Source organism: Aptenodytes patagonicus, chromosome Z (assembly GCF_965638725.1).
Source record: "Aptenodytes patagonicus chromosome Z, bAptPat1.pri.cur, whole genome shotgun sequence".
NCBI classification, from domain to species: Eukaryota; Metazoa; Chordata; class Aves; order Sphenisciformes; family Spheniscidae; genus Aptenodytes; species Aptenodytes patagonicus.
In genome coordinates, this window is record NC_134982.1 from 68,410,698 (window position 1) to 68,437,499 (window position 26,802).

Genomic DNA, 26,802 nt, shown 5'->3' on the forward strand with positions numbered 1-26,802 from the left:
AGTGTTTTATACACTGAAGACTTCAGATGAAAAATCATCAATGAAACGTTCCAAAGGTCTGTGGAATGAGACATACTTTTTCCAACAATTGAACAGGTTGTCATATGCAGTTACTGTCTTGCATTTCCTTTAATGAGTAAAATAAAGAAACAGCATGGTAGACTCTAACCTAATGAAATAAAGTTCCAGTCTCTGTAATGTTACTCACTGTGACATTAAATAAAAATATGCACTAGCATTCTGTCTAGCATAGTGTTCAAAATAACATCTGTGCCCACTGAACAGAAATTAATTTCAGAATTTTTTTGTAGCTATACCTCAGTATACTTAGGGACTTTTTTGTGTTGAAATGCTTTGGAACCAAGCATCAAGATCTTTATTTGTAATTTTTCTTTGAACACGTACAATAATTAAAGGTAAAATTACAATTATATATAAGATTTCTGCAGCAATTAATAAGGTCACAAGTTACTTAATTTTTTTCTTCTCTCTTAGTATCTGCCCTTCTTTCTGGACTAGACCCTAAAAGTATTGTACCAGTCTTGAATGAAGAAGAGGGCTATCATCAAATTGGACCAGCAGAGTACTGCAGGGACTACTTTGTCTTGTCTGTAACCATTGCGTTTGCCACACAGTTGGAACAGGTTTGTTTCCTTGCTATGTGTAGTTTTTAAGTACTACCCTATGTTTGTATTTTCGCCCTCCCATGCCTTATTTCTAGTCAGGATTTTTTAATTGTCCTGTAAGTTTCTTGCAATAAATAGCCTTGTCCCATATTGAATTAATATACATCCATTTGAATTCTAAAACTTTATGTAGTGCTTACATGTCAAATTACAGATGAAAGATCAGAATTCCTTTGGAGCATTAAAATTGCCTTTACTTCAAATTATGCACTTTTATGAAATGCATACATTTATATTGCAATATAGTATAAAGAGTATGTGTATGGATAATACCAGTCTTCAGTGTGGTGCCCATGTGCTGAAGTTCAAACAAGATGAAATACCTTTCAGATCTGTAAGATATATGAAACAGTAGAGTTTGTGTTGCCTCAGGGAAGGACTTACTAGCTTGGATGAAGTGCCATGCTAATGTGATTATTTCTGCTTTAGACCTCAGCTGCTGTGTTTATGCTGTACTGTACCACATTGATACATATTGTCTGATTTAAAAATATAGGTATGCCCAAGTTACTGTGAAAGTCACAACTCCAAGCCAGCGTGATTTTAATTGATCTATAACTCATAGTGTATGATAAACTCTCAGTCTTGTCATCTTTTTTCAGAGAAAATAATTTTCCATGTCAAAATCATAGGGCCTTGTGAAGTAAATTTACCGTAATCACTCTAGGTTAGCTTATTCCTTTTTAGGCACTGAAGTCACAGTTGCAGTGGTTACAGAATGAAGTAGCTGTTTCTGGCTGTTCCAGTCTCTTATGTGATAGAATAAATTATTGTATAACTCAGTATCTAATCTGCATTGTTTATTTACACTATAAATATTTTGTGGAGGCACTACTTATTTCTGAATATATGTGTGGTGCCCGACATCATTGAATATATGTCAGTTACAGCCCTTGATGCTGATAAATCTTAAAGGTAATTCAAAATGGGTCACTTTCCAAGTTATTGTTATGCTTGTAAGATTTATTTTTTTAATTCAGTTTGAGTATTAATATAAAAGTTTTTGTTGTGTGTAGTGCAAGCTAGGATTTAGGTCAGCTGCTCGGTAGTTTGAGATCACTTTAAGCTCTTTAATTTCCAAGGTAATGCTTAAGGATTACTGTAACTACGTTAATGAAAGAGATACATTCTTCTTTTCTGCATCTTTTTTAGTTAGTTCCTAGTACTATGAAGCTTCCTGAACGGCAGCCTGACTTTTTTTTCTACTATTCATTACTGGGAAATGATGTCACAAATGAACCTTTCACTGATTTAATTAATCCAAACTTTGAGCCAGAAAGAGCTTCAGTTCGAATACGTAGTACAGCTGATGTCCTCCGAGTTTATCTTTGTGCACAATCAAAATTGCAGGTAAGCTGTTTCTTCTCAAATGTGAATGAAAATAAATAACGAAAATAGAAAAACAGAATATGCCTTAGGTTGAAACTGGAAAACATTTCTCTTTACAAAATTAGATTGTATTACAGTATTTTGACTCAAATGTAAGTTGATTCTCTTCCTGATAGGAGGGAAACCCTAGCAGCAAGTTTCTCAGCTCAGAGTGCAGTCTCTTTAGTACAGTCACTATAGTAAGCTGGGTTACATGTCATGATAAAAGGTATTGCTGAAACATGATATTCCCAAAGAGCTGATGTGGCATTCTCAAGAGCTCTGCGCTCTGGGACCTGCTCTGCAATCAGACCATCTGCAACCCACAGTCCTGTTCTGTGCTGCCTGTGATAACCTCACCCACACCAGCTGCTCAGGTCATTCTTGCCTAAGTTCTAAAATCACTGCCCTCAGCACTGTTTGTGAATAATAAGGGAGGTCTGGCTTTTTTCCCACTCCTTAGCCAAATACTGTTTTAAAATACACTACAGCCATATTTGGGCTGTTACAGGATATTGCTTGTCTTTAGCTATGCCTTTAAATGGGGGACATGGTTTAGTGGTGGTGTTGGCAGTGTTAGGTTTAGGGTTGGACTCAATGATCTTAAGGGTCTTTTCCAACCTAAATGATTCTATGATTCTAAATATTGGGTAGTATTGGACGTGTTTATGGCAATCTGTCTGGCTCATGCTTAACTCATTACAAAACAAGAGACTATTTGGTTGAGGGTAATGTAGGGTTTCTAGTAACATAGCTGGTAAATAAGACAGTGTTAGTTATACGAAGTAAGTCTTGTATCTGGACCTTTTTAAAGTTATTTTTCTTTAAACTTGTACAGACCACTCTAGTTTCATTATCCAGGTTTGTTTAAGAATGTTTCTGTTTAAATCTCGCATTGTTTCAGATTTTTTTGTTTGCCTCAACTTTAAATACTTTTCTAATGACGGTTTTTGTAGAAACATATGCACTGATGTGTTTGGAATTTAATCTTAGTCTATCATCTTGAAACAAAGTATTTAATATAGCATATATTATATATATGTACACATACAGAGAATTATGCATGTTTTCGTCATGTTGAAGAATGACTTTTTAAACAAGAGTTGTCGTGAGGTCAGATCCACATCTTGATTTACAGTTTTCTTTCTCTGACTTCTCACTCAGCTTCCTAAAATTTAGGATATAAGATCAGAGCACTGTATTCTGATCCTTAATATTTAATATATTTTTTCCAAAAATGAAGACTTTAGTTGTAAAAGATGCTAGCTGCTAGACTAGTGTGTGTGTGTATATATATTGTGTATGACTGTATTTGTGTGTGTGTGTACATATATATATGCACACCCAGGTGTGTATATTGGCAGCTGACACCTTTTAGCATTAAAGTCTTCATTAAGTGTAATAAATATTGAGAAGTGTGATAAATATTAAGGATCAGAATACAATGTTCTGATCTGCTAAAACTCTTACTTGGGAAGGAGCAAGTTGGTATGTAAGTTTCAAAGAGTAACTTTCACTGAGGACAATAAATTGCCTTAGAGTGTGTTGGGTTTTTAAGATCCATCTTTTACTTAGGTGTATGAATATTAAGCTGTGGAAGGAAGAAAGAGTTGAGTCAGGTTTTGAAAAAGGAATAATGATTCTTACCAGGAATTAACACAGTTACTTAATTCCAAAAATCCTTGCTATTTAAGTGGTGTCTAAATATATGCGCAAAGGCTGAGCTTTCAAATAACTCTTTCTTTACCTTGCAGTCTTGCATTTTATATGCCTATACATTAACGGCAAGAGTCTGTGCTCTGTCTAGAAGCCACAGACTATTGAATTTGTCCTCCAGAAGGGATGATATGACAGGTCCTCAGAAGGGCAGTGCAGTGATCTGCTACTGTGCTAGCACTGGGCAAATCCTACCTGCTCAATACTGAAATTTCATAGCTGTTCTTATACTCCTCAAAACACTTGTTCTCAGCACACAGGGACCAGACTAGGGATGATCATTTTAATTTGTTGTATTTATGCTACCTTTAGTAGAGGCTGAACAGACAGTTCAAGTGGAAATGCACATGCCGGTTACTTTTGAGCACTTTTGTATGTATACAGATCCATCTTTGCTGTGGGGACCAGTCTCTTGGAAGCACTGAAATACCCCTGTCTGGACTACTGAAGAAAGGAAATGTGGAGATCGATCAACACCCTGTGGCAATAGAAGGAGCGTTTGTCCTTGTTCCACCAAATAGAGCTAAACAGAAACTGCCACAGTTACCTTTGGAAATGGCTCCTACTGTTGGGGTATCTGTAATTCTGCAAAGGGAGAGCTTGAGTGCCCAGGTATAGCTTACTCATTTATTGTTGGTTTAGATGCTGTTGCACAGTTTCATGTTAAAAAAAATTGGTACTTGTAAGTCATATTTGACAGTTAAGTATGTAAAAGAAAACCTGGAAGAATAAGTTGCTTAATATGAATAACCCTTTCATTGCTTCATTTTTCTATGTCAGAAGAATAATCTCAAACTATAGAAACGTTGTAGACAGAATTTTTCAGTGCAAGCCATGATCAATAAGAAAACTATATCACTTCATTCAGCCTTTGATTCCCTTAAATGCTCCATCTGAACCTAAAGAGCCACAGGAGAAAGTTCTTTCACCTATTAGCAGAACGACAGAGGGGCTACAGCAGAGATCCCAGAATGTCCCATCTCAAGCTGACTGCTCTTCAACAGAACATGAAGCAACAGAAAGTGAAGTGGAAAGTCTTAAGTTTGAAAAAGGCACGAAACTAAAGAAAAAGGGTATGTGGTATATAATTTTTTTCCCCAGTTGTCAAGTGTAGTCTTAGATCATGTACTACTCATTTCTGGTGATAAATTTCAGGCAAGTAAGAATTATTTACATAAAACAAATAACAGGAGGAGAATAAATATTGTAATTTGAACATGGTGGTTGTTGAAAACACTTGGAAGAGTCAGACTGGGGATTTGGTGATGCGTAGATTACGAATGATGTGGATGGTCATCAGCTTGAAAGATAATACCAGAAATGTTTGGAATTACGTAAATTTGAGAATGGGAGGGTTCAGTACAGTACCCATGAAGAAACTGACTTGCTCAATGGGGAGCTGAAATGGCCTAACGTTCACATTTAATAAATAGAAAGACAGGGGAAATGAGGGATTTTTAAGATTTTTAAGGAATTTACTATGTGGATAATTAATTGTGAAGACAAACTTTCATACTGTACAGATTCCTGGACAAAAACCAAGCAACTGGCTTTTTTGTTTGTTTTTGTTATCCTTTTGTAGGGACTGGGTAGCCCACATAGCCTTCTAAGATTTCCCTTGTTTTGTTTTTGATTTGAGGACTGGGTTGGGGAGAAGTCAAAGAGTAAGAGATGAGAGAGGAAGAAATACTATAATGATATAGTAAAGCTCAGAAAAAAGAATGTTAGTTTGCTAAACATTACTGAACATCCATCTTCCTAAGAGATGATGATTTATTAATAAAGCTGAATTATTATTTTTCTCATGATATTTGTATTACTACTCTTTTGAGATTGGTCCTAAAGGCACCCAGTTCTGTAGAGGAAAATCTGTGTCCTAGAATGTGCTCTCAGGATTTGTCTGCTAATTCAGCCAAATTTTCTTTTAATCCTAACTGACCTTATCTAAGCAAGGATTAAGTCCTTTATATGGAATGTATCAAGAAAAAGTATTGTGAACTCAGCAACTAGTTTGAATCTGTGGTTAAAAAGTCCAGGATTGTGCTTTTTTATTAATAGTAATAATAATTTCATAACTCTGTTTTGTTAAGATGTAAAACATGTCATTTCACATTTATCTTTCAGGGCTGGTGGCTGAGTCTTGCCAAGAGGTTAACAAACAGAATACTGAAGAGCTTCCAGTTTTCAAATCAGAGAGCAGAGCAAAGTCACCTCTGTTGTCAGATCTACAAAATTCCAGTAATGCAGAATCTATCAAATTTAGTACATTGAGTGAAATTTGAATATAGTAGCAACTTAAGTGAATTTTAACAGTAGGCTGTATGCAATTTTTGTTCTCTTGTCTGTGACAGCCTTAAACTTCTAGTCAGCCATTTCATTACACCTAGCAATCTAGTGACGTTTTACCTGAATGACATGAAAACGATGTAGAAATGACTAGCTGATGTAGAAGTATTGTTAAATTTTTGGTTTTGTATTGTTACTGCTAATGCAAATAAAACACTCAAAAACAAGCAGGAAAAATAAAGTCAATGCTTGCAATGATGTATTTATTTAAAAATGGCAAAAATTGAAACATTTTAGATAGTTATGAAGGAAGAGGATCAGAACAACTAGCACTTACAAAAGGCAGTTGAGTTCTTCTCTGATAGTTTCTTTGCCTCTTTCTCTGCTTTACTTTCTTAAACTTTGGAGCATACCTTTTGGAGACCCTGTCTGTAAAACTTTGACCTGTTACTTTTTGAAGGCAGTATTGGGTCCCAGTGTAAGGACTTAAGAAGCCTGGATGCAATTGGACAGGCACTTTAGTTTCTGCTTCCTAAATTATGAAATGGAAGTCACAGTAGGTGAGTTCTGATCAAAGGGCATAAGCACAGGTGCTTTACAGACCTAGCTAGAGCATTTTAGTTTATTTCAATAGTTAAACCTCAGCTTGGGACCAACAGTTGATGCTTCCTTACATGAGCACTGCAATTGACCTGGTGCTCTGTCTTTTCAGGCCCAAACTAAAGAGGTTAGTTAATTCAAAGCAAACTAAGTTACTACAAATAATTTTTTCATAAGCCCTCCTCTTCTGCATGCCCTCAAGTTGTCTAGGAACAATTATGTAAACTGTTGAAACTGAAGTCTTGTAGCATCCCTCTGAAGAATTTAATATCTTGGATCTTAGTCTAAACTTTTCTTCAGTAAGATAAACATACATAGCTTTGAAGATTAATAAAAAAAGGAAAAAATATTACAGAATCTTTTAAGATTTAAAGTGTACTGGGTTTTTGGTGTTTTTTCTTTGGAAGCAGTAACTTACAAATAGAGTGGCTATTTTTCATAGTATTAGCTTATATTACAAGGAGTTGAAATCTCTTGGGGAAGCAAGCTATCTGTACTTGCATTTAAAATGTGAGACCTATCTTTAATATATCTTGTTATTTTGGGCAGAACAAATTATTAAAAATGTGCACAAATTCTCTTCTGTGTTTTCAGCTGATGATGGTCCAGTAGCTGCATCTCAATCCAACCCTGTGGGTGCATCCAGTTCTTCTGAGCCTGTGTCAGCACAAAAAATTGTCATTCCAGCAGCCTCTCACCATTTTTGCTTTTCAATAGACTTACGAAGTGTACGTGGTCTAGAAGTTGGTTTTCCAATAAATTGCATTTTAAGGTATGATTTGTTTTTGTTGATCTTATTCTTTGTAATAATATCTTTCTTTTCAATACAAAGCCTTCATAATCTAAATGATTGCTGGCAATACGCTGCCTGATGCCTTTTACCTTTACATAGCTGATTTTCAGTAGTGAAATTCTTTGGAATGTTCATCTGGCTCATCGCTAAACTTCTGAGCATTACAGCATTAAAGATAGTATGTAACACTTAACCTGCACTGTAATTTTTATTAAACCTCACTTGAATATCTGAGCTCAGACAATACAGATCATTCAGTCCTTAGAGGAAAAGGAGGATTACTTGTTTCCTTAATTTCTGGCTGCCTTTCCAGCTGATTGAAGGACTGATTTCTGTAGCTTTCCATGTCTCCACCAAGAACTTCTTGTAGTGTTTTAGTAAGACAGATCACCCGGTTTGTGTATGACAGTGAATCTAAAGGAAGCACATTCTAGTCTTAAAGTGAAGAATCAGTGTAGTAAATGCATTATCATTCTGAGAGGTAGTATCAGGGGTTTTTGATAGTCTTTGCATACAGGAAGCAAATCTTAGTTGGGAGAATTAGCATCTTCTGTTAAATTATTTGTGGAGTTACAAAAAAGACAAGCTTTTTGGATACATGAGTTTTGTGCCTGAAGCAAAAGTAGAAAACCACAGTGCTAGTTTGGAACAATTGGTTAGAGATTAGTTTGCTACTGATGTCAACATGAAAGAAAAGTATGGGAGCACTTTTGGAGAATAAGCAGATCTTAGCTGGGAGGTGAATGCTAAGTTGGAGGAATAAGAAGTAAAAAGGTGAAGGACCAATCAAAAGTAAGAGTATTGAAACCAGTATCTGTGTGCAGGTTGGGGTTTGGTTGGTTTTTTTAACATTGCCAGTGAAGAGAGAAACTTTGTTTTACCAACTTGTTTGTTTTGTTTTAGGTTTTCCTTAGAGTTTAGGACAAAGAGTTTGTAGATGCAGGAATGATTTTGTTGTTTAAAAAAAATATTTCTATTCAAGGAATATTAGTTACTGATGGCATATGTGAATTCAGTGGTTCATAGCAGTTTTTACAGTTTGCCTTTTAGTTTCCATTAGGGGTGCAAACGATGAAGCATTTCTTTAAATGGTGATTCGGTTTGAAAGAGTTGAATATTTGTGGCTGTGGAGGTGCATCTGCATTTGCTATGCATTTGTTGTTCTGACAGAGTTGGTTCAATACAGTTTTAACTGGTCACCAGGAAGTCTATTCGGGTTAATGATTCTTGAGTTTAAGCTTTGTTTGAACTAGGGTGAAAAGGTGGGGTTGGAGTTGGGGTGGTGGAATATTTTAAAGCACAACTAATACAGATTGCATCATTAATGGTTTTCTGTAGGGCTGTATTATTAAATAGTATGTGGAAAACAACATACAATGGATGGATTTTTGTCACATAAAAGCTTTTTCACATAACATTCCAGAAATTAATATGCTTCATAACAGTGACAACAAATAGATTTTGCTGTTTCATGCACTTCAATTTTTACAGCTAGTGACGAATATGGCGAGAAACCAAAGAGGAAAAACATCCAAACACATAAATGCTAAGAAAAGTTGCAGGGTAAAAAATTGCATTTTCATTGTATATTGGGAGTATTATTTCATTTGGGTCTAAACAAGCTCTTTAAACAATTTTGTACAAGCAGTTGAAGTATGGAATTTTATAAGTGGTAGCATTTGATGTAGCGTTTATTTTATTAGTAACTTAGCTGACAGCTGGCATCATCAGTTTGAGCAAAGCAAAGTTCAAGAGGTTTTTGGCCTCCCCTTTGTTGTAGTTTATCATACACTGAATTGTGTAGTTTCAGGCCCCATTGTAAATTATATTGGTAGAATGATTCTACTTTCCTTTTAGTGAATTAAACTGTGGGAATTAAAAACTAAAATGAAAAACTAAAACTAAATTAAAAACTAAATTCTTCAAATGTGACTGAAATTTTCAAATGGTTCTGACACTGCGTATATGCATACTTAGTTATCAATTATTGCTTGTTAGACTAGTCTTAGCTGTAAATATAGTTATAAATGTTCTCAGGTAGCAATCTACATCTGAATATTTCTTTCTTCTATTTCTCTGCTCACTTTATATAATGATTGCAGAATTTTAATAAAAGATTAATTCACATGGTTGTCAACATGCAGGTTATTAAAGCTTTTTTGTCAAAATAACAGCAAATATAAATTAAACTGGATCAGTGCTGAAGTAAATGAAAACATGAATATTTGAGAACTAAATTCTATTGTTGGATGTATTTGTACAAATTCTGCTAACTTTAATACAAGTCATGCTTCAGTAGAAGATGTCTAAACTAGTTTTCTTGTTGCAGAAGGTATAAAAAAAAGTATCTTTATTAAATTACTGTTTGATTATTTTTGTTATTGTTTTTATTAGGTACTCGTATCCATTTTTTGGCAGTGCAGCACCTATTATGACAAGCCCACCTGTAGAAGTCAGAAAGAACATGGAAGTCTTTCTTCCACAGTCCTACTGTGCGTTTGACTTTGCAACTATACCACATCAGCTTCAAGATACATTCTTCAGGTGATAACTTGCATTCTTTTTATCTTAACTACACTTTTTCTATTTTTTTTTTTGTAAATGCAGTCACAAGTTCAAATTTTTTACTTAAGATCATCAGATTTAGAATTTAGTAAAAAATCTTAAGTGCTAATGTCAATGAGTATTTAATACACTGCTCTTCCAGTTTCTCTGATTTACACTTAAAGACAGGGACTGTAAAATTCTTACTTTTATCTCTTGACTACTTATGCAGGGATCGTTGCTTACAGAAACAAGTGCTGTTGCTGTAAGTTGTTAAATTAAAGGTTGATAGTGTAGTTTTAACAAGGCATTACTTCAGATGAAATAGATAACTTTTTTTTTTTTTTTTAATACGTGATGACTATCAGTGTCTCTGAAAATCCAGCAAGTACCTAGGAAGCTGAGTACAGTGAGGGCTGTGGCACAATTTTCCCAGTAGTCCCACCAGCTCTGGATAACTGATTAAGATGTGGAATAAAGAATCACCAAAATAGTGGTATTTTGAAAGAAGAGGCGGAGGACATGTATTCTGAGTGGCAGTGACTAAAACTTGTTTATAGGTATTTATAAATGAAGATGATCTGGGTCTGTTAAGATTATTCAGTCAATCACTTTTGCTGCAGCATTGTTCTTTCTAATAATTGGAGAAAGGAATGATAATCTGACCAAAGTGAGTAAGTGGTAGAGAAGATACAAAGTCAGTCAGTCTCATTCCTCTGTGAGTGAGAGGCAGTAAACCCGTCTTATTGTTTGACAATTGTGACCATCGCTGATTTGGGAAGTTACCTTTAGAACATGAGGTCCTTTTCCCAAATAAATAGGAATGCTTTTTCTTTTGTGTTGATGCCTGACACTAAAATCACTTCTTTGTTTCAGATTACCTCTGCTGGTTGAATTGTGGCACAAAGATAAAACAGCTAAAGACTTACTTCTAGGGGTGGCAAGACTTCAGCTTTCAAATGTTTTGGCTTCGGAAAAAACCCGTTTCTTGGGTGGTAATGGTGAACAATGCTGGCGTCAGACTTGTAATGAAACAGTCAGTGTCACAGCAGTGCAAGGGTAAAACTATTTAAAAAAATTACTTTGTAGCAAGTTTTGAAGAATTGTTTGTTTAATATTTCCCTGAAAAAGGGCAAGCTCTTCCTGTTTACCTTTTTGAGTAGGTAAACAGGCTGCAGAGTACTGCAATATGGGGGTGGGAATAGGATCCAAGAGATTAAAAGTTAAATTGCCACAGGCATATTGTGCAACCCCACTCCATTACCAGAGTCATTGTAATAAACCTTTATGTAATCATGATCTTGGGTAAGCTTCACAGACAGATTAAAGAAATAAATAATTGGAAAAAATGTTACTGAGGCACTTTCCTGAGTAAGTTACTTAACAATTACAAAAAGCTGCTCATATTCCAGAAAATAGTTAAGACTGTCCATAGTATGTTTTTAAATGCAACTGACTTCAGTGAAAGTTAGGAGGACAGATACATTCATGGAGTAGAGGGGTTTCCTGTTTCAGGATTATACCCTGTAATAGTAGCAGGGTTCTGAGCTTGTGTCAGAAGGAGCAGTGTTATTAGTTAATATTCTGTCTAAATTCATTTATGTAGAGGAGTGACTCTATTTTTATGTATATGAAGAAACTTAATTTATAGTTACTTTTGTCCTGTGTCCTCGTTGAATATGTGAACTGTGCTAGCGATCAGTGTCTAGACCCCCATCTTTTTCTGTGTGATAATGGAACTTGATTATGCCTTTAGAAATAAATGTAATTGCTATTAAGACTGAGGTTGGTTTTAAACCTCTAATCCTACAGATAATTAAAACATGCTATATTTGATACACAGGAAACTTCAGGTTACTGACACAAAGACTGATACCCTCCCTCCTCCCAAACTGATAGAAAATTGATCTGACTTTGTTTAAACTTTTTTGTGTGAAAGCCAGCATGGCCTGATTCTGTGGAATTACTTTATGATCTTACTGTACATTAAGGTTCACACTTTCACCAATAGTAAGTTTGTTAAAATGAAACCTGGTTTTGCACAAAACTTAATAACCACTAGATGGCATTCTCAAAATGTAATCAGGTCTCTGCATTTTGCTGTGCTGATACCTTTCTAGCTTTGCTCTTGTTGGCGTAACATTCTTTTTACACTGATATGTTAAACTGACTTAATTACTCAGATTTCTGAGGTCCACTACTTAGAATCTTGTCTTGTTTTTTAATCAGTGACTGATAGAAAGTTGTAAGAATTTAATGCACTAATTTATGTTAACTTATGTGAAGTACAAATGTTTGGTGGTGGGGTTTTTTGCCTTGCAAATAACTGTGTGGAAGATTACACCTTTGTAAAAATATTTTAGTGTTGTCTTTTTGTATTTGCTGGAAGAGGATTTCTTCCAGTGAAGTGAAAACTACAGCCATGGTTAATTCCTGCAGCCTTTTGTTGCATATTGCTTGATATCTAATTCTGCAGCTTCCAGGCTTCAAGTGATTGTGTAACTGCCTTTGCATCATTGAGTAATTATAATGGAAATGACAGTTTTGTTTCTGACCAAGTACAGGTCTACACTGTGATGTACTTTCATGTTAGACTAGTGATAACTTTCAGTTACATGATTTGTGCATATTCCTTTTCTTATTATCTTTCTGTGCAGAAAACTACCTTTGTTTACTACATTTTGTCTATGGTTAGAGATGAGATAGCCAGGGACAAACTTCTACTTAAGCAGAAACTGCAACTAATTTCAAATTAGTTTATTAAAATATCTGTTATCTAGACATTCTTTCACTATACAAGAACAGATAGATATTTAACCTAAAGTGGATTTAAAGTTGTCAGTTCTCTGTGCTGAAGCTTCCAGAAATGTGTTTTTTATTAATCCAAGGATGGCTTACTACACATGATATGCTGAGTGACTTCTTATACTGTGGATAACGAGAAAGTTACTCTTAACATTTAGAAAAGCAAGACTAATGAAATTCACTGAGTATCTTAGAATGAAGTCAGTGGCAATACCTGTATTTAACGGGTATATTTGTTAAAAAGATTTAAGACTGCAGGTACAATTTTGGATCATTCTCTTGTTACAGGGATGTGTTGGTTACAGTAAGCTGTTAGTTAAATAGGTTCCCAATGACAAATTATCTGTTAAAGTCAAAGCTTGCTGTAGTTGTATAAATAAGTCCCTAAGTTAAAGCAATATACATGGGAGAGCATGTTTGGGCTGTCACGTAGGCAACTGTTTAGAGTTTCTGAGTTACATGGAACTTTATAGCACTTCAACTTTGTTTTGTGTGTTGTCTTACAATTAACTTTCTGTATTTTTAAGACAGTTTTCATTAAAAGAACATTCTATTGCTATTTATAGGTCAGGCAACAGAGTAGCAGAGCTTTCATATGCTATCACTTTGGAAGACTACGGCCTTGTGAAAATGCAAGAAGTTCTGGTGTCAGATTCTTCTCAAGTAAATTTTACATAAATCTTACCCTTTTCCCTTGAGCACTTTGAGAAGTTGGGTTTCCAGTTAAAAATCCACTGTTATATCAGTGTGTAGGTGCTGGTCAGCAGCGGCACGTCCCTCACACTCAGCCTCGTGGTGCCCCAGAAAACCATCCAGAGCCTCGAGAAACTCTTGAATACAAAGCAGCACTGGAGTTAGAAATGTGGAAGGAAATGCAAGAGGACATTTTTGAAAACGAGGTTTTTACTCTTTCTGTTTATTTCCTAAACTGCATGACTGCCAAAGAACCTTTAGCAGAATTGACAAGAGGAATAACTGCATTTTTCTTAAACTTTGCCACTGTTTCAAATAAGAACTATATTTTACTCATATAGAATAATAAAACTTCAGATGTCCACAAATATCTTCCGTACTCTTAAGGAAGAAGGTTAATTCTTTTCTGTTAAGTGACTGAAGTAGGTGCTAGGTAGTGAAATACAGGATACACCCTTCACAATTTCCCCTTATTGTTTATGAAGTACAGTAGATATTCAAGATTCAAATTATTAGCATTAAATACGAACACTGCATTTGTTTATTCTCAATCAAAATCCATTGCTGTTTTTCTACTCTTGAAGTCATTCTAGGTGTTCTTAGAGTTGCATGCGTCTTTTTTAAAAAATACTGAGAATCTAGTGTCTATTTGTTAGGATATTTTTCTCAAACTTGGGCTTACTTTGCGTTTTGTACTTAAGGGTAAGAAATATCTTTCACTATCAGAATCATATCTTGAGTTACATAAGTCAATGTACTAAACTTAGTTTTTAATTCTTTTGCTTCAAGGCTTAGTTCTGCTAGTACTCTCTCCTTTAAACTTGCACTTCCAACAACTTTGATTTGGTTCTCTGGTTTGGGGGTTTTGTTCCTTTTTCGTCTTTTAAAAGCTTAAAAAGAAGGAAATAGCTCATATGCAAGCTCTTGCAGAAGAATGGAAGAAAAGAGATAGAGAGAGAGAAGCATTAGTGAAGAAAAAGGTAAGGACACTTGTTCTTATACTTGCTGAAAGTCTCATTATAAATCTCATATCACTATAAAATTTGACAAGATATTTTGTAACTGTAACATGGAACAAAGGGTCTGTGATTAATCTTCACACCTACTGGTATGCATGCATCTAGTCTACAACAGTGCAAAAAATTAAAAGTAGCCCTTAATCATAGAATTCTTGTTAGAAACCCTTTAGGTTAGCTTGCTTTCTTTGGAGGCTTTTTAACTTTAATTGCCTTTTATTTGCATGGTCAAAAAGCACTTCTACAGCCCAGCTATGCATGGTAACCTGTTAGCCTTTATTGTATTAGAAAGAAAGGCTCTCCATGTGATTTTGTCATTAAGAGCTGGAGATTTGTTTTATATGTAAATTTTCAAACAAAAATTGTCAATATTTTATATCATAACGAGTAAATTCTTCGCCTGCCTAAAACATTATTTTTATTGCAAGAAAAAAAATGCCTTTTTTTGTTCCTGTAGGTAGCAGAATATACTGTTTTGGAAGAACAACTTCAGAAAACCCTGAGAGATCTAGATAAGCGAGAACGACAGCTTTTCAGTGCTGAATCAGAGGTAAAAAATGTTTGGTCATTTTAAACAATGTGATTGCATGAGCTATTTCTACAAGGTTTGAGTTTTCATACAGCGACAATTGTGACCTGTGTATAAGAACTGAAGTAGCCACATTCATACTGATACATAGAGGAGCACTAATAACTTGTCAAGTTTTGTTACAACTACACTTTTTTACTGAAATGGAAATTCAATGAACTTTTACATGGGTTGCTAGAATTATAGAACTGTAAATTTTCTATTAACAACAGAATTAGTGTCAGTGGAGACATATAACACTAACATATCTCAAGTTTAGTACTGTCAAGTGAACATTGTACATCTATGAGTGCCTTACTGCAAACAGTAATTGCTAGATTAACCATTGAAATAGGAGAAGGTGACAAGGAGAGCTGGGAGAAACTGCAGTTGTCCAGGTTTTGTTATCCAGCAATTTGATAGAGTTCCTATTTCTTATTTTTTTTAATAGTGACAGGGCCAAAGATGATGTGGGAGAAACCAGCAGCTACCACTGTTTCTAGATGTCATTGAATACCCCCAAGATGAGGAAAAGGGGTGTGAGTCCTTGAGGAAGCTAGTCGTATGAAAAGAGAAAGAAAGAAAGAAAATAACTGCCTATTTTTTTTACTTCAGAACAAACTCACAATTATATAGGTAAACTGCTGTGGTGATTTAGCAGTCCAACAAACTCCCTCTTGCTTCCTGTAGCTCATATTAATCATTTTATCACATCAATCCCTCCTGTGCTTGTGAACAAAGAAAGCTCCCAACACAGGGACTGGCTGGTTGAGCCTGTGTCCTGTTCTGTACTCAAGCTCTCTATACCCCTCAAGACGCAGTTTGTGCTGTAAATAGTGTCTGACTTTACCTTTAACATCTATGCAAAAAATCTGGTGATTAGGTTTGGCCAAATGCATTTCAGTCTGAGTAAAAGTATTTATTTTGAATCTCATACATGTTTGTCTCAAAACTTGCTCTAAATTTAGTGCAATTCTGACCTGAGGGTTTAGAGATAATAAAAATCAGTGGATTCCAAAAGTGTCTAGACAAAATGATGTAGGGTTCATTTAGCAATTACACTGTTTGAGAAATGGGCCGTTTGGAGCGGTTTCTATTCAGCTAGCAGTTATCTGAGCCAGTAACATCTTTCTAGAAAGTTCAAACATGTCAAGGACTGTTTTCCTGTTTAGCTCAATGAGAAATTCTCTCAATATGCTCAGTTTGAAGAGTGCAGTCTTACTCGTCTAAAGGCATCTTGGCTGTAGCTGTGACTTCACTGTTTCAGCAGTGAAGGGGTGTATTTAGCTTTTTAGCTTGTAGTAGAAAGGTGGATATAAAATTTGCCTTTAGCAATGCCATGTAGAAAGTACAGTAGAGATATAAATAGCTCCATTTTTACAATAGTCAAGCAAGAGTATATTTGTAGCCCAAATACAGTAATTTGCAGGTCATTAGTTAAACTGAAAGTCAATAAAAGAGTATATAGCAAACATAGAGATAACAATGGAATTTCTATTGTTTAATTTCTGAAACGGATAATGATTTTTTTCTGTCATGAATAGTAGTAACAGTTGTAAGAAAGACTCTTAAAATAAAGATCTTGCACGTATGGATTAATATAAATATGTCTCACTCTTAAGCTTCAAAGAGTAAAGAAGGAGTTGCAAGCAGAGCATGAACGAAATCTGCAGGAGCTACAGGATTCTGTGCGGCGAGCCAGAGAAGAATGTGCACACCAGGTTGAGCTAGAAAGGTCAAAAATCAAACAGCTGGAAGAAGACAAGCTTCGCTTACAACAGCAGGTAAGTACACATAAATTTTCTGCATCAACCATTTACTTATTTAAGTAAGCATTTTTTAAAATAAGTATACTAAGTTGAGCAATGATTTTGAGGCAAGCGCATTCTGGCAACTTTGTAATAAACGTTTTATCTCTGTTCAGTGAGCTACATGCTGGGATCCATCTCTGTCAGTCTTGCTCAGTATAGGGCCAGTTTGCAATGCAGTGTTATAAATTTTTTTTTCAACACTGAAAATCAAACTGCAATTACAAGCATACATTACATGTAGAACGTGAACAGCAGTATACATTTCAGTAACTTAAATTGTTTACAATTAACGTCTAGCAAAACATCTAGGTAGCTTGACTACGCAGTTCGTTTTATTCTTCCATTTCTATTATCCTTAATGGGGCGGGGGTAGGGGGGGAATGATCTTGATACTGTGATCTTCTGTTCTGAAAGTAGTAGTTTCATTAAACCAAGAAAATTTAGACCACATTCTCTTGTCCTGTAAGCTAGCTTTTGCACTAACGACAAGGCTAGTCTAGCTATTTTTCTTGACTGATAAAGCATACTGTAAAATTTTAAAAGTTAGTACTAGCTTTTTTGAGCAGTTACAATATTAGACACATAATTTGTTGTTAAGTAGATTAAACCTTAGTAATGCACGTTTTTCAGAGTACTTACTTGTAGATTAATTACTTGCTTTGGTGCTTCTAATTTCTGGTATGTGATAGTGATAATCCCACAATAGCTTTGACTAATTGAAGAACTGTATCAGCCAAAGGCATATTTTTGTATTAGGAAGAGTTGTGCTGGGTTTTTGTGGGTTTTTTAGTTTAGTATTAAACACTGATACTAACCTACTTCTTTTCATGTCAGCATATGTTAACCACAATACAGTGAATTTTTTGAATATAGCTAATAAAAAAATGCTGCTAATCTAGACGCTGCTAACCTTGCCTCTTCTACTGAACAATCATTGAACTGAGATGAGCCATTTCAAACTGCAGAATGCAATCCACTTCAAAGTGATAAGTGGATCACTTCTGCATTGTAGATGTGTTGTTGGCAGCTACCAATACTGTATCGGTCCAGACAAGACAGCCAACAGTTCTTCAGGCTCAAGTGGCTCCAAATGCCACCATCTAGGAGTCATCTTCCAAATTCATTCTTTTGACTCCCACTGACTTTTTTTAGCTAGGTTGCAATACCATCACAATCACTTTATTTTTCCTATTCAAAACAGACATACTGTATCAGACCAAAGATGCAGTTAGCTCAGCATTCGGTTGCAGCAATTATTGGATTTAGAGGGCAAGAAAATAAGAAATGGGACAATGAGAAAATACAACTTTTGTATATCCAGCAATACCATCAAGAGTTACATGTACCCTCAGCCAGAGGCAGCATTTCATATTTACTCTCCATCAGTGAAAGTATTCTTCATGAACTCATCTGATCCCTTTTAAAAAGTATTTCTATTTTTAGCATTGCAACATCCTGTGGCAGTGAGTTCTAAAACTTAATTATGTGTTGTATATTTAAAAACTTCTTTTTGTTAATTTTAAGCTCATTGCTTAATAATTATGAAGTATCCTTTAGTGCCTGTGCTACGTACCGTTCCTGATTGCTACGTACCGTTCCTGATTGCTTAGGTGTCTGTCATACTGTCTCTCTTCCAAACACAAGCCCTGCTATGTTTTGTCTTGCTTTGTATGAAGGCCATTCCTTCCAGCTGATCATCCTGGCTGTCTTTCTCTGTGCTGTTCCTGCTGTTTTGAATCTCTTTCATGCTTCAATACGAGGTGGTTGTTACTGCATATTCTGCACGACAAGCTTTGTTGTTTTGTTTTGCTGGGTGTGAGTGGGTTTTTGTTTTGGAGTCTCACTGTAGGATGTTTCCTTTGTAAAGTGCACAAGCAGAAAGTTTCTTTTGCTACCAGTTCTGATGGGCCTCTTTTTTTACCTTTTTGGGTGTGGGGTTTTTGTTTGTGCATTTTGGTTTTTTAACAAGGGATGTTCTGGAGTAAATTATAATAGTTCTAAACTATATGCTTTGGCTTACTCCTTACCTCTTAAGGAGGTGTGTCAATACACAATTTTTGCACTTGAATTGTAGAGTTCTCTAAGTGTCTTCACTTGTTTGGAGGTAAGCCCTACTATGCGCAAGAGAAGATCCTTGAAGCATCCACCTTGAAGAACATCACCCTTACTTCCTGAATAGGGAGCTTGTGCTTTATTTGTATGATTTGTGCAGTTCCCTAACAGTCCACAACCTGAGGTTTCATGAGAAATTCAATTTTTGAAAGTGTTTTCAGAACTAAACAAGAAATTAAACAGTATTGTAGAAGTTCTAGGGAGAGCTGGCATTTTTCATAGCTAAAGAAATTAGTTACTTTGTCATCGGCATCATGCCTGTATGTCTGCTTTAAAAAGAAATCGGTAAAAATGGGAAGGTAGTATCTTCCGTCAAAGTTGGCTATTGTGGTTATATGTGAAAAGTAACTGCAGTGAACTATGTTTTTGTATGCCTCCTTAGGAAGCACCTTTGCTTCTTACATCAATTCTGTAAAAATGATAGATGCAAAAAGCAAAATTTTGGAAGAAAAATAGAGGTGACCCGATTAGGAGATCCGAAGAATTAAAATATTGATATACTAATAGAAGAAGTTGTAGGCTTTGAAACACAAATTAATTCTCCGAAGCATTTTCACCCAGTGTTCTAAACTGTGTTGGATACAATTCGTGGAAATACTTACATTAACTAGTTGGACATAAATACACGTGCAGCATTTGGGATCATACTCTGTGATGGAATGCATCAGTTCCATCAGGTGTATTAAGGTATTTATAGTTGAGTAATATTTAGCAAAAGAACGTAAGTTACTTGCAGAAAACATCCTATTAAAAATTCTTAATATTTTTAATATGGTATAATGAAAAAAGCTGTTAAACATTTGACTTAGTTTCTTTGTAGCAAAGTAATTGTGTATTGGCATCGTTTTTCAAATTACCCATTTTAAGATGAAAAGCAAAGGTCTCTTTTTATAATATCTTTATGAAACTATGGAAGTACACAGTGAGGGCGGAGGTACATAGCATTAAGTCATTCGTCACTGAAGTCTTTCTACTTCAGCCTTTCTTCTAAATCATTATTTGGCTGTACAATGTATTAGTTGTTTCCTCTTCCAGACATTCCTAAACAAGTTATGCTGGTGAAATTGAGTAAGTAATAAAACTTCATATAGTAGATAACACTGTTGGCTTTCTTTAAAAGATGTGTGTAAATCTAAATAGTTTTGTTTTCTGTGTTTCTTCTGCAAGTCGTTTTAGAAATGTGAACAGTGATGTTTATAAATCTTGATCTTCTGTATATGAGGACAGACTTGTTTTTTCTTTCCAGTACTGAGCAAAGATCCTCTTTAAAATTCTTCCTATTAAAACATTGCTGTATGCCATCATCAAGAAATCATTAATTATGAATGTGTAGCTTTCAGTGTCTGTTTTATATCAGATAATTGACAGCAAGATGTTTGTTCCAGGGACTAAGGAATAACTTAAGTTCTGTAATCTAATTCTTTGTCTGTGAATGGGTTTTTCTGCTAACTTGCATTATATCTTGATATCTTTAATGTAGCTTTATGAAGCAGAAAATAAGCATAGAATTTTGGAGAAGGAGTTCCAGCAATACAAAGAACAGCAAAGTAGCAAACCAGAAATCCAGCTACAATCAGAAATAAATCTTCTCACTTTAGAAAAGGTATCTTGGATTTTTCTAGTGTTTAAAAACTGTCACAATGGTCCATTCACTGATAAGGGAATGTATAATAATCTTGCATGATAAACTGGTTAATTTGTCCATTTTGCTTTACTTTTTCCAACCATTTTTTCAGACTTGAAATATTCAAATACAAATAAGGCCAACAGTGGCCTTATTTCTATAGAGGAAGCAGTAGTGTTAGAGGCTAAGGCAGGAAAAAAATAATCTGTATATTTAAATTGCTACCATCATGACTTATGCTGGGGACTCTGAGCATTCTGTTTATAGAACTAAAAGATGAAGATTTTCTTGTGAGGATTAATTTAGACTGGTATTCAGTTTTGTGCATTGGGTTTTTTATTAAGTATTTCTGAAAAGAAATTGTGTTACTTATCAGTGGAATGGAATCACTGTCTTAAGTTGATTTCTTAGAAACCATATGTGCCTTCAGTAGAGAATATTTCACTTAATTAAAACCACAGATAGGGGCACTTTTTGCTCAGAATTATTGTGAGGTTTGAGTCAAATTGTTGACCGAATATGCTGCAAAAAATTGGACCAGGCTTCTTGGTACAAAGTGCACTCAGTTATACGGCCAGTCTGCATGTTACTGTATGCTTGAATAACTCCTAATAATGCAAGCAAATAATTCAAAATGTTTGTCTCTACAGACTTTTTAAACTCTTAGCTTAAATATTTTGTTAGATTTCCTATTTTTGTTAGATTTTTTTAAAAAATCAGTGCTTTAAGATCTTCACAAATTTAATGGTAAATAACTTTTGTCTGATTAAAAGAAAATACCACTGCCTCAGAATTGTTAATTAAAAATGCTTCAGTTTTCAGGTTACTGTGTTCTGTGTGCTTCATAACTGTTTTCATTTGCATTTTAATACTAAATTTTTTTCCGCAGAATGCAATGTATTTTTTTTTACTGTGTAACATTTTTTTAAAAGATTTATTTAGATAGTAAGATCAAAGATTCACACTAGATACATAGATTTTAAAGAATGGTTTGAACAGATGTCTATTTCAGAGAAAAGAATGTAGCACATATCTTCCATCAGCTGCAGGAAAGAAAAAAAATCTACACACCTTTTAAAGGCAAGATTTATCCATCAGTGTTTCTGTTAAATTTGTGTTTATAATCTTTGAAAAAAAAAAAGGGGTGTGTGTGCTAATTTGAGAATCTCAAATTTAAAGGTTATGTCAGCAGATTTAGTGCTAAAAACTAATCTCTTCCTTTTTGTATAGACAGCTATCTAATAAAAATAAGGCTATATTTTAAACAAGAAAATGTTCATGTGCCATAATATTTATGTTATATTATATAACAGCTTTAGATGATGTTGTATGTTACACTACATAAACACTTTTCTTAAACCAGACCCTTTGTATATATACATCTTTCAGTGATTGTTACTGCTGTTATTGCTTCAGCTGATACGATTTTAATTGCTTTTAGGTTGAACTTGAAAGAAAGTTGGAGTCAGCTACCAAGTCAAAGCTCCACTACAAACAACAATGGACAAGGGCTTTGAAAGAACTTGCAAGGTTAAAACAGGTATGCAGGTTTTCTTTTGTCATATGAGATAACCAAGTTAATGTAGTGTTGGAAGCTACTTATAATTACTGTTAATGTTTGTCTTTGCAAAATTAAAGCTCTGAGCTATGCTTTTTACAAAAATGAGAACAGCAAAACTGATTTGAGTTTGACACTGAACTCGGGAAGGACCAAGGCTCAGGTCTGCAAAGAAAGTTGGCATAGCTAAAAGGAGGCATGATTCAAAAAAGAAAAGTTTTATTAAACTCATTCCCAATAATGCTCAGTCAGCACTTCCAGAGAAAATATTTTGTTCTTGTCCCAACCATATTGGCCAGTCACACTCCCAACCATTCTGTATTTTAATTGTAAAATGAATGAAGACTAAAGATGAGAAACAAATCTTAGCTTTTAGAAACAGTGGTTTAAGGTTTGCTGAATGCTGTAAAATGAAGTAAACTTGCAGAAAAGTTAAACTGGAAATGAAACTTTTTTCTCCTGCTTTTGGAAATCCTAATCTCATACTAATGTGGCATGCTTTTTTTTACTGCTGTGTTTTAACAGAGCTTGTGTGTGTGTGTGTATATATAGTCATACACATATGACTTGAAAATACTCTGTTCAAACTTGCAGGAGTAGCAGCTTCATCCTCACTGAATCCATATGCTTTTATGTGTTTTTTGTCATCGCCTGTCTTTCATGAATTACAGTAAACATTAGCTAAACAGTATACTTAAGAATGGCAAGCATTTCCATTGGCCTTGACAAACAAATCAGTAAATCATTAATCCCTGTTGCTGAATAAACCTTGACACAGACATAAAGCTTCAGAATTCAAGTTTAGTAAAAGGTTTTTATTACCTGTGTTCACACCTACTTCCTGCTTGAGGAAAAGTGTTTGTTTTTTTTTTTTAAAGGATTATAGTTCCTACTTCATTCCTACTGCTAGAATATTCAGTTTTGGGAGAGTAAGAAGCTAAGCCCACCCTCTCCCAATTGATATTTACCTTTTTTAATCTGTATTTCTCTTTGAAGAAAGTGAATGTGCTATATGATCACTATTAATAATTAAAAACTCATCTTTATTTGCTGTCTTCAAATTGGTCCTTTTTGCCTAGGGATAAAAGGAGTCATGAATTCTCATCTCCAATTTCTGAGACATCTATGTTTCACAAAGATGATAGAAGGAAGAATATAAATCTTGCCTCTCTGATTAAGGTTTCTTCAGCAGCCATGAAATGTCTGGGCTATTTTTTCTTACTGTCATATTTAAAAATTCCTGCAGAATAAGAGAGAAGATTGTTGTTTGCCAGATTAACACTAGTGTATATCACTATCAGGTTTTTATTACAAATTTCATCACTGCGAACCTGATGATCTGAATTTAGTAACATATGTAGATGGTTTCAGCTGATCCTCTTCCTGAAAGTCTGAACCATAAAATAAGTTGGCATGTACAGTGAATACCTAAAACTTTTTTTACTACAGAACAAACTCTTTCAAAGTAGTTCCTTGTGGTTTTATACTCCTGTGCTTCATCTTATACTTAGTCTATTGATAAAGGATTTAAGTGACTTTAAAGAGCCAAATAAAAGTTGAAGCAGAGCTGATCAAAAACCATTTACTGTGTTTTAAATATAAATTTGGAAACTGTTGCTTCAGGAATTCTAGATTTGCTTTAGTTCAGATGATTTGTGCAATTGTGCACAGTTTGACCAATTTCTTGTTTAAATTGGATTAGTACCATGTTAATTTTGCATTGCCTCTGGTGAATAGCCACAGGGCTGTAATCTGTGCCAGTAATTTGTCACACCAAAGCTCTCTAGAGAACTATACAAAACATTTGTGTAGTGAGGATTAGACGCTGAAAGCCATATCTTAGATTGTTAATAAATGTTAATGACAAAACCCAGCTGGTAAGTCTTGGAAATGAGATCTAATGCTTTGTGCCCATTGCCAAAAAAATGTTTAAACAGAGATTTCCATTACTCAAAGGTGACCTAGTACAGTCAATTTGTGAATTAAAGAAGCATAATCTACAGGCTAAGCATTTAGTAAAATGCTCTTCTGATTTGCAACCATAAAAGTCAGTGTTTCCTTAATTAAAAAGTTTCCTTTTACTTTGGAACTAGTGCTTAGCACACATCTGTGATTGTTTTATATTTTGCAGAATATGAGATATGCACTACATAACTTAGAAAAGTATGGGACTGTTAATAGAAAATGCTCTAAACTTCTCCATGTCTAGGATTTTGAATGCTAAACACAGTGCCAGTGGTAACCAAAAAAAATCTAAAGTACATGAGGACACATATACATCATGCTTACCTGTACTTAACAAAATACAGAAGTTAGGTGAATTTAAACACAGTTTGCAAAGCTGAATGAAAATAGACTTCACCCAGCTTACTTTTCTTCCCTCATTGTTACTCAGTGTAAGTCTGTATTAATACTTCATTTATTATACCCCTGTTCAGCTTTAGGAAGACAAAAATGTCAACAAGTTAGCTATGTGTCTATGCACCCAGGTAGATTTTATCATTTCCAGAGGTTTCAAAAACTGTCTTTCAAAGTTTGCTGACTGGGTGATCTCAATGCTACACAAATGAGACTTCCATAGTTTTTGTGTGTGAACATTATTTCTGAGAGCAATCAAACCATTTACACAAAATTGCATACATGCTTACAGAGATCTTAGATGCTAAATTCAGTACCTGTCTGAATGAAAGAAACAGTGTATCAAAACAAAAACCAAAGCTGGCAGAAATGTCACTTTCAGCAGTTGATAATCTCTATTATAATCTAGAAAACCAAAATCTCAAAATGTACATTCATATGTTATTCAGTGTTCTGGGAGAAATATTTGTGTCTTTTAATGTGTTTGTGCCCTACAGAGCTGTTAAAACCAGCACTGATGTATTTGTTTAAAACAACATAGACCGTATTGGCTGGCTGACATTCACTCTATCTTGTCCAGTGTCTTGCTTATCCACTCAGTAATTAATTTGATTAATTTATAAGTAATTTAGCCAAGGATTGGGATGTAAATCTTTGTTTAAAAAAAAAAAACAGTTGGAGGTCCAAGTCTTGGTTAAAAACTGTGTCTTGAAACCATCCAGGCCCTCCTACTGACTTGTCAGCTCTGGGTTATTTTCAGAAAACTTTACTTGAGTTCCTTAGCTTCAATTGTAAGTTTTTCCCACAGACTTGCATGGTATGTATGAGTGGGAGAGTGAATAGTGGCTGCTATTTAGCCATTGTTTAGTCTAGTGTATGTATGTTTACATCTCCCTTTTGGATTTATAGGCAGCTATGGCAAAATAAAGATTGTGCTTCCTTGATTGAAGAGCCTCTTAACCAGAGCACCTGGCGGCATACAGGGATTCTTTTATGATCTGATTATAATTGAAATTTTGAGGGGTTTTTATTACTGGTTAATTTTTATTTAATGCTGATATTCCTGTAGTACCATAGGTTTCAAAACATGATTGAAGTTCCCACCATGTGAGCTCCTAAAACAGTATTCCTTGTCTCAAGCACTACATTAGAGATGCAAACTAATGAAGAAAAGTAGTAAAACATTTAAGTAAATGATCTGATAATTAGTATGTAGCTTTGTTTGGATTAGATTTGTTTTGTTTATGGGGATGTAAGAGGAAGATGGCAAAATACCAAATTAATAAGAGAAAGGAATATCGGTTATAAGTTTTACCAAGGGGGAAAAGGAAAGAAAATGAGCAAAAGGAATAGCGTGACTAGCAGTGCTGAGAAAGTAGTGGAGGAGAAGGTACCTGGGCCAACTAAGAGTATATTGCAAAAATAATTTTCAGAGTGATTTGCACATGATACTCTTGGTTCATCTGTGGCTGCCTCACTGTGGGATAGTGGCTGATGATAATTTGGTGGTGATGCAAGAGTAAAGTTTCCAAGTGTTCTGAGTTGCTAGAGGGTCTTATCTTCTATCCACAAAGCTGCCTTTAGTCCAGCAGCTGATGATTCCAGAGTGTTCCCTTACCTGAAATGTAAATGTAAAATTCTAAAAGTTCAAAATCTAAAATTCTAATAGTTCTTACTGAGGCTTAAAACAGCCTGACTGGCTATAATAAGCAGTTGGGAATAAATCTGAAATGTTCCTTATTTCAGGATATATTATAGGAGCATATTCTCTCTGGAAATGTCAAGTATGTCAGAAAAGTCTTGACTGAGAATTTTAAGTGTGTGGGTATGTATGTATAAACTTGTATGCACTGAGGTACACTTAAAATACTTTGTATTCAATTATAACTTAGTTTTTAAGTATACACAGAATAAAATGAGGATGTTACAATTGGATTTAGAAATGCTGGACTCTGCTTTATTAGTACTGTAAATGTGCAGAAGTGTTTTATTAATACTGTTTTTTCATTTTGGAAGATCTCACAGTAAATTCAGCTACATTTCAAGTACTACTATGCAGTAGAGTTCGGTTCCTTTTCTGGTTTAAAAAACAAAAGTGCTTGCTGCCCAATGGATCATTAAACTGTGATGGAAAAAGTGGATTTAATACCTGAATATCTCTGATAAAGATGGCACCAGTTTCATCACTGACGAATAATCCTTCCTCCTCTCTCATAGTAACAAAAAGACAGTCTCTTTATGGTGCCTCAACATATCGTAACAAA

At 34.8% G+C, this 26,802-nt stretch overlaps 1 protein-coding gene across 3 annotated transcripts in view; it reads left to right on the forward strand.

The window, feature by feature from the left end:
* CEP120 (centrosomal protein 120) overlaps positions 1-26,802 on the forward strand; it is a 38,531-nt gene that overhangs the window by 5,490 nt on the left and 6,239 nt on the right. For all 3 annotated transcript variants that reach the window (XM_076362085.1, XM_076362087.1, XM_076362086.1), the window contains exons 5-19: positions 496-644; positions 1,839-2,036; positions 4,155-4,382; positions 4,639-4,843; positions 5,895-6,008; positions 7,251-7,428; positions 9,844-9,993; positions 10,870-11,052; positions 13,365-13,461; positions 13,545-13,697; positions 14,382-14,471; positions 14,965-15,057; positions 16,698-16,859; positions 20,479-20,601; positions 22,064-22,162. In XM_076362085.1, coding sequence (XP_076218200.1) covers positions 496-644; positions 1,839-2,036; positions 4,155-4,382; positions 4,639-4,843; positions 5,895-6,008; positions 7,251-7,428; positions 9,844-9,993; positions 10,870-11,052; positions 13,365-13,461; positions 13,545-13,697; positions 14,382-14,471; positions 14,965-15,057; positions 16,698-16,859; positions 20,479-20,601; positions 22,064-22,162 — 2,222 coding nt within the window. The remainder of the gene's footprint in view (positions 1-495; positions 645-1,838; positions 2,037-4,154; positions 4,383-4,638; positions 4,844-5,894; positions 6,009-7,250; positions 7,429-9,843; positions 9,994-10,869; positions 11,053-13,364; positions 13,462-13,544; positions 13,698-14,381; positions 14,472-14,964; positions 15,058-16,697; positions 16,860-20,478; positions 20,602-22,063; positions 22,163-26,802) is intronic.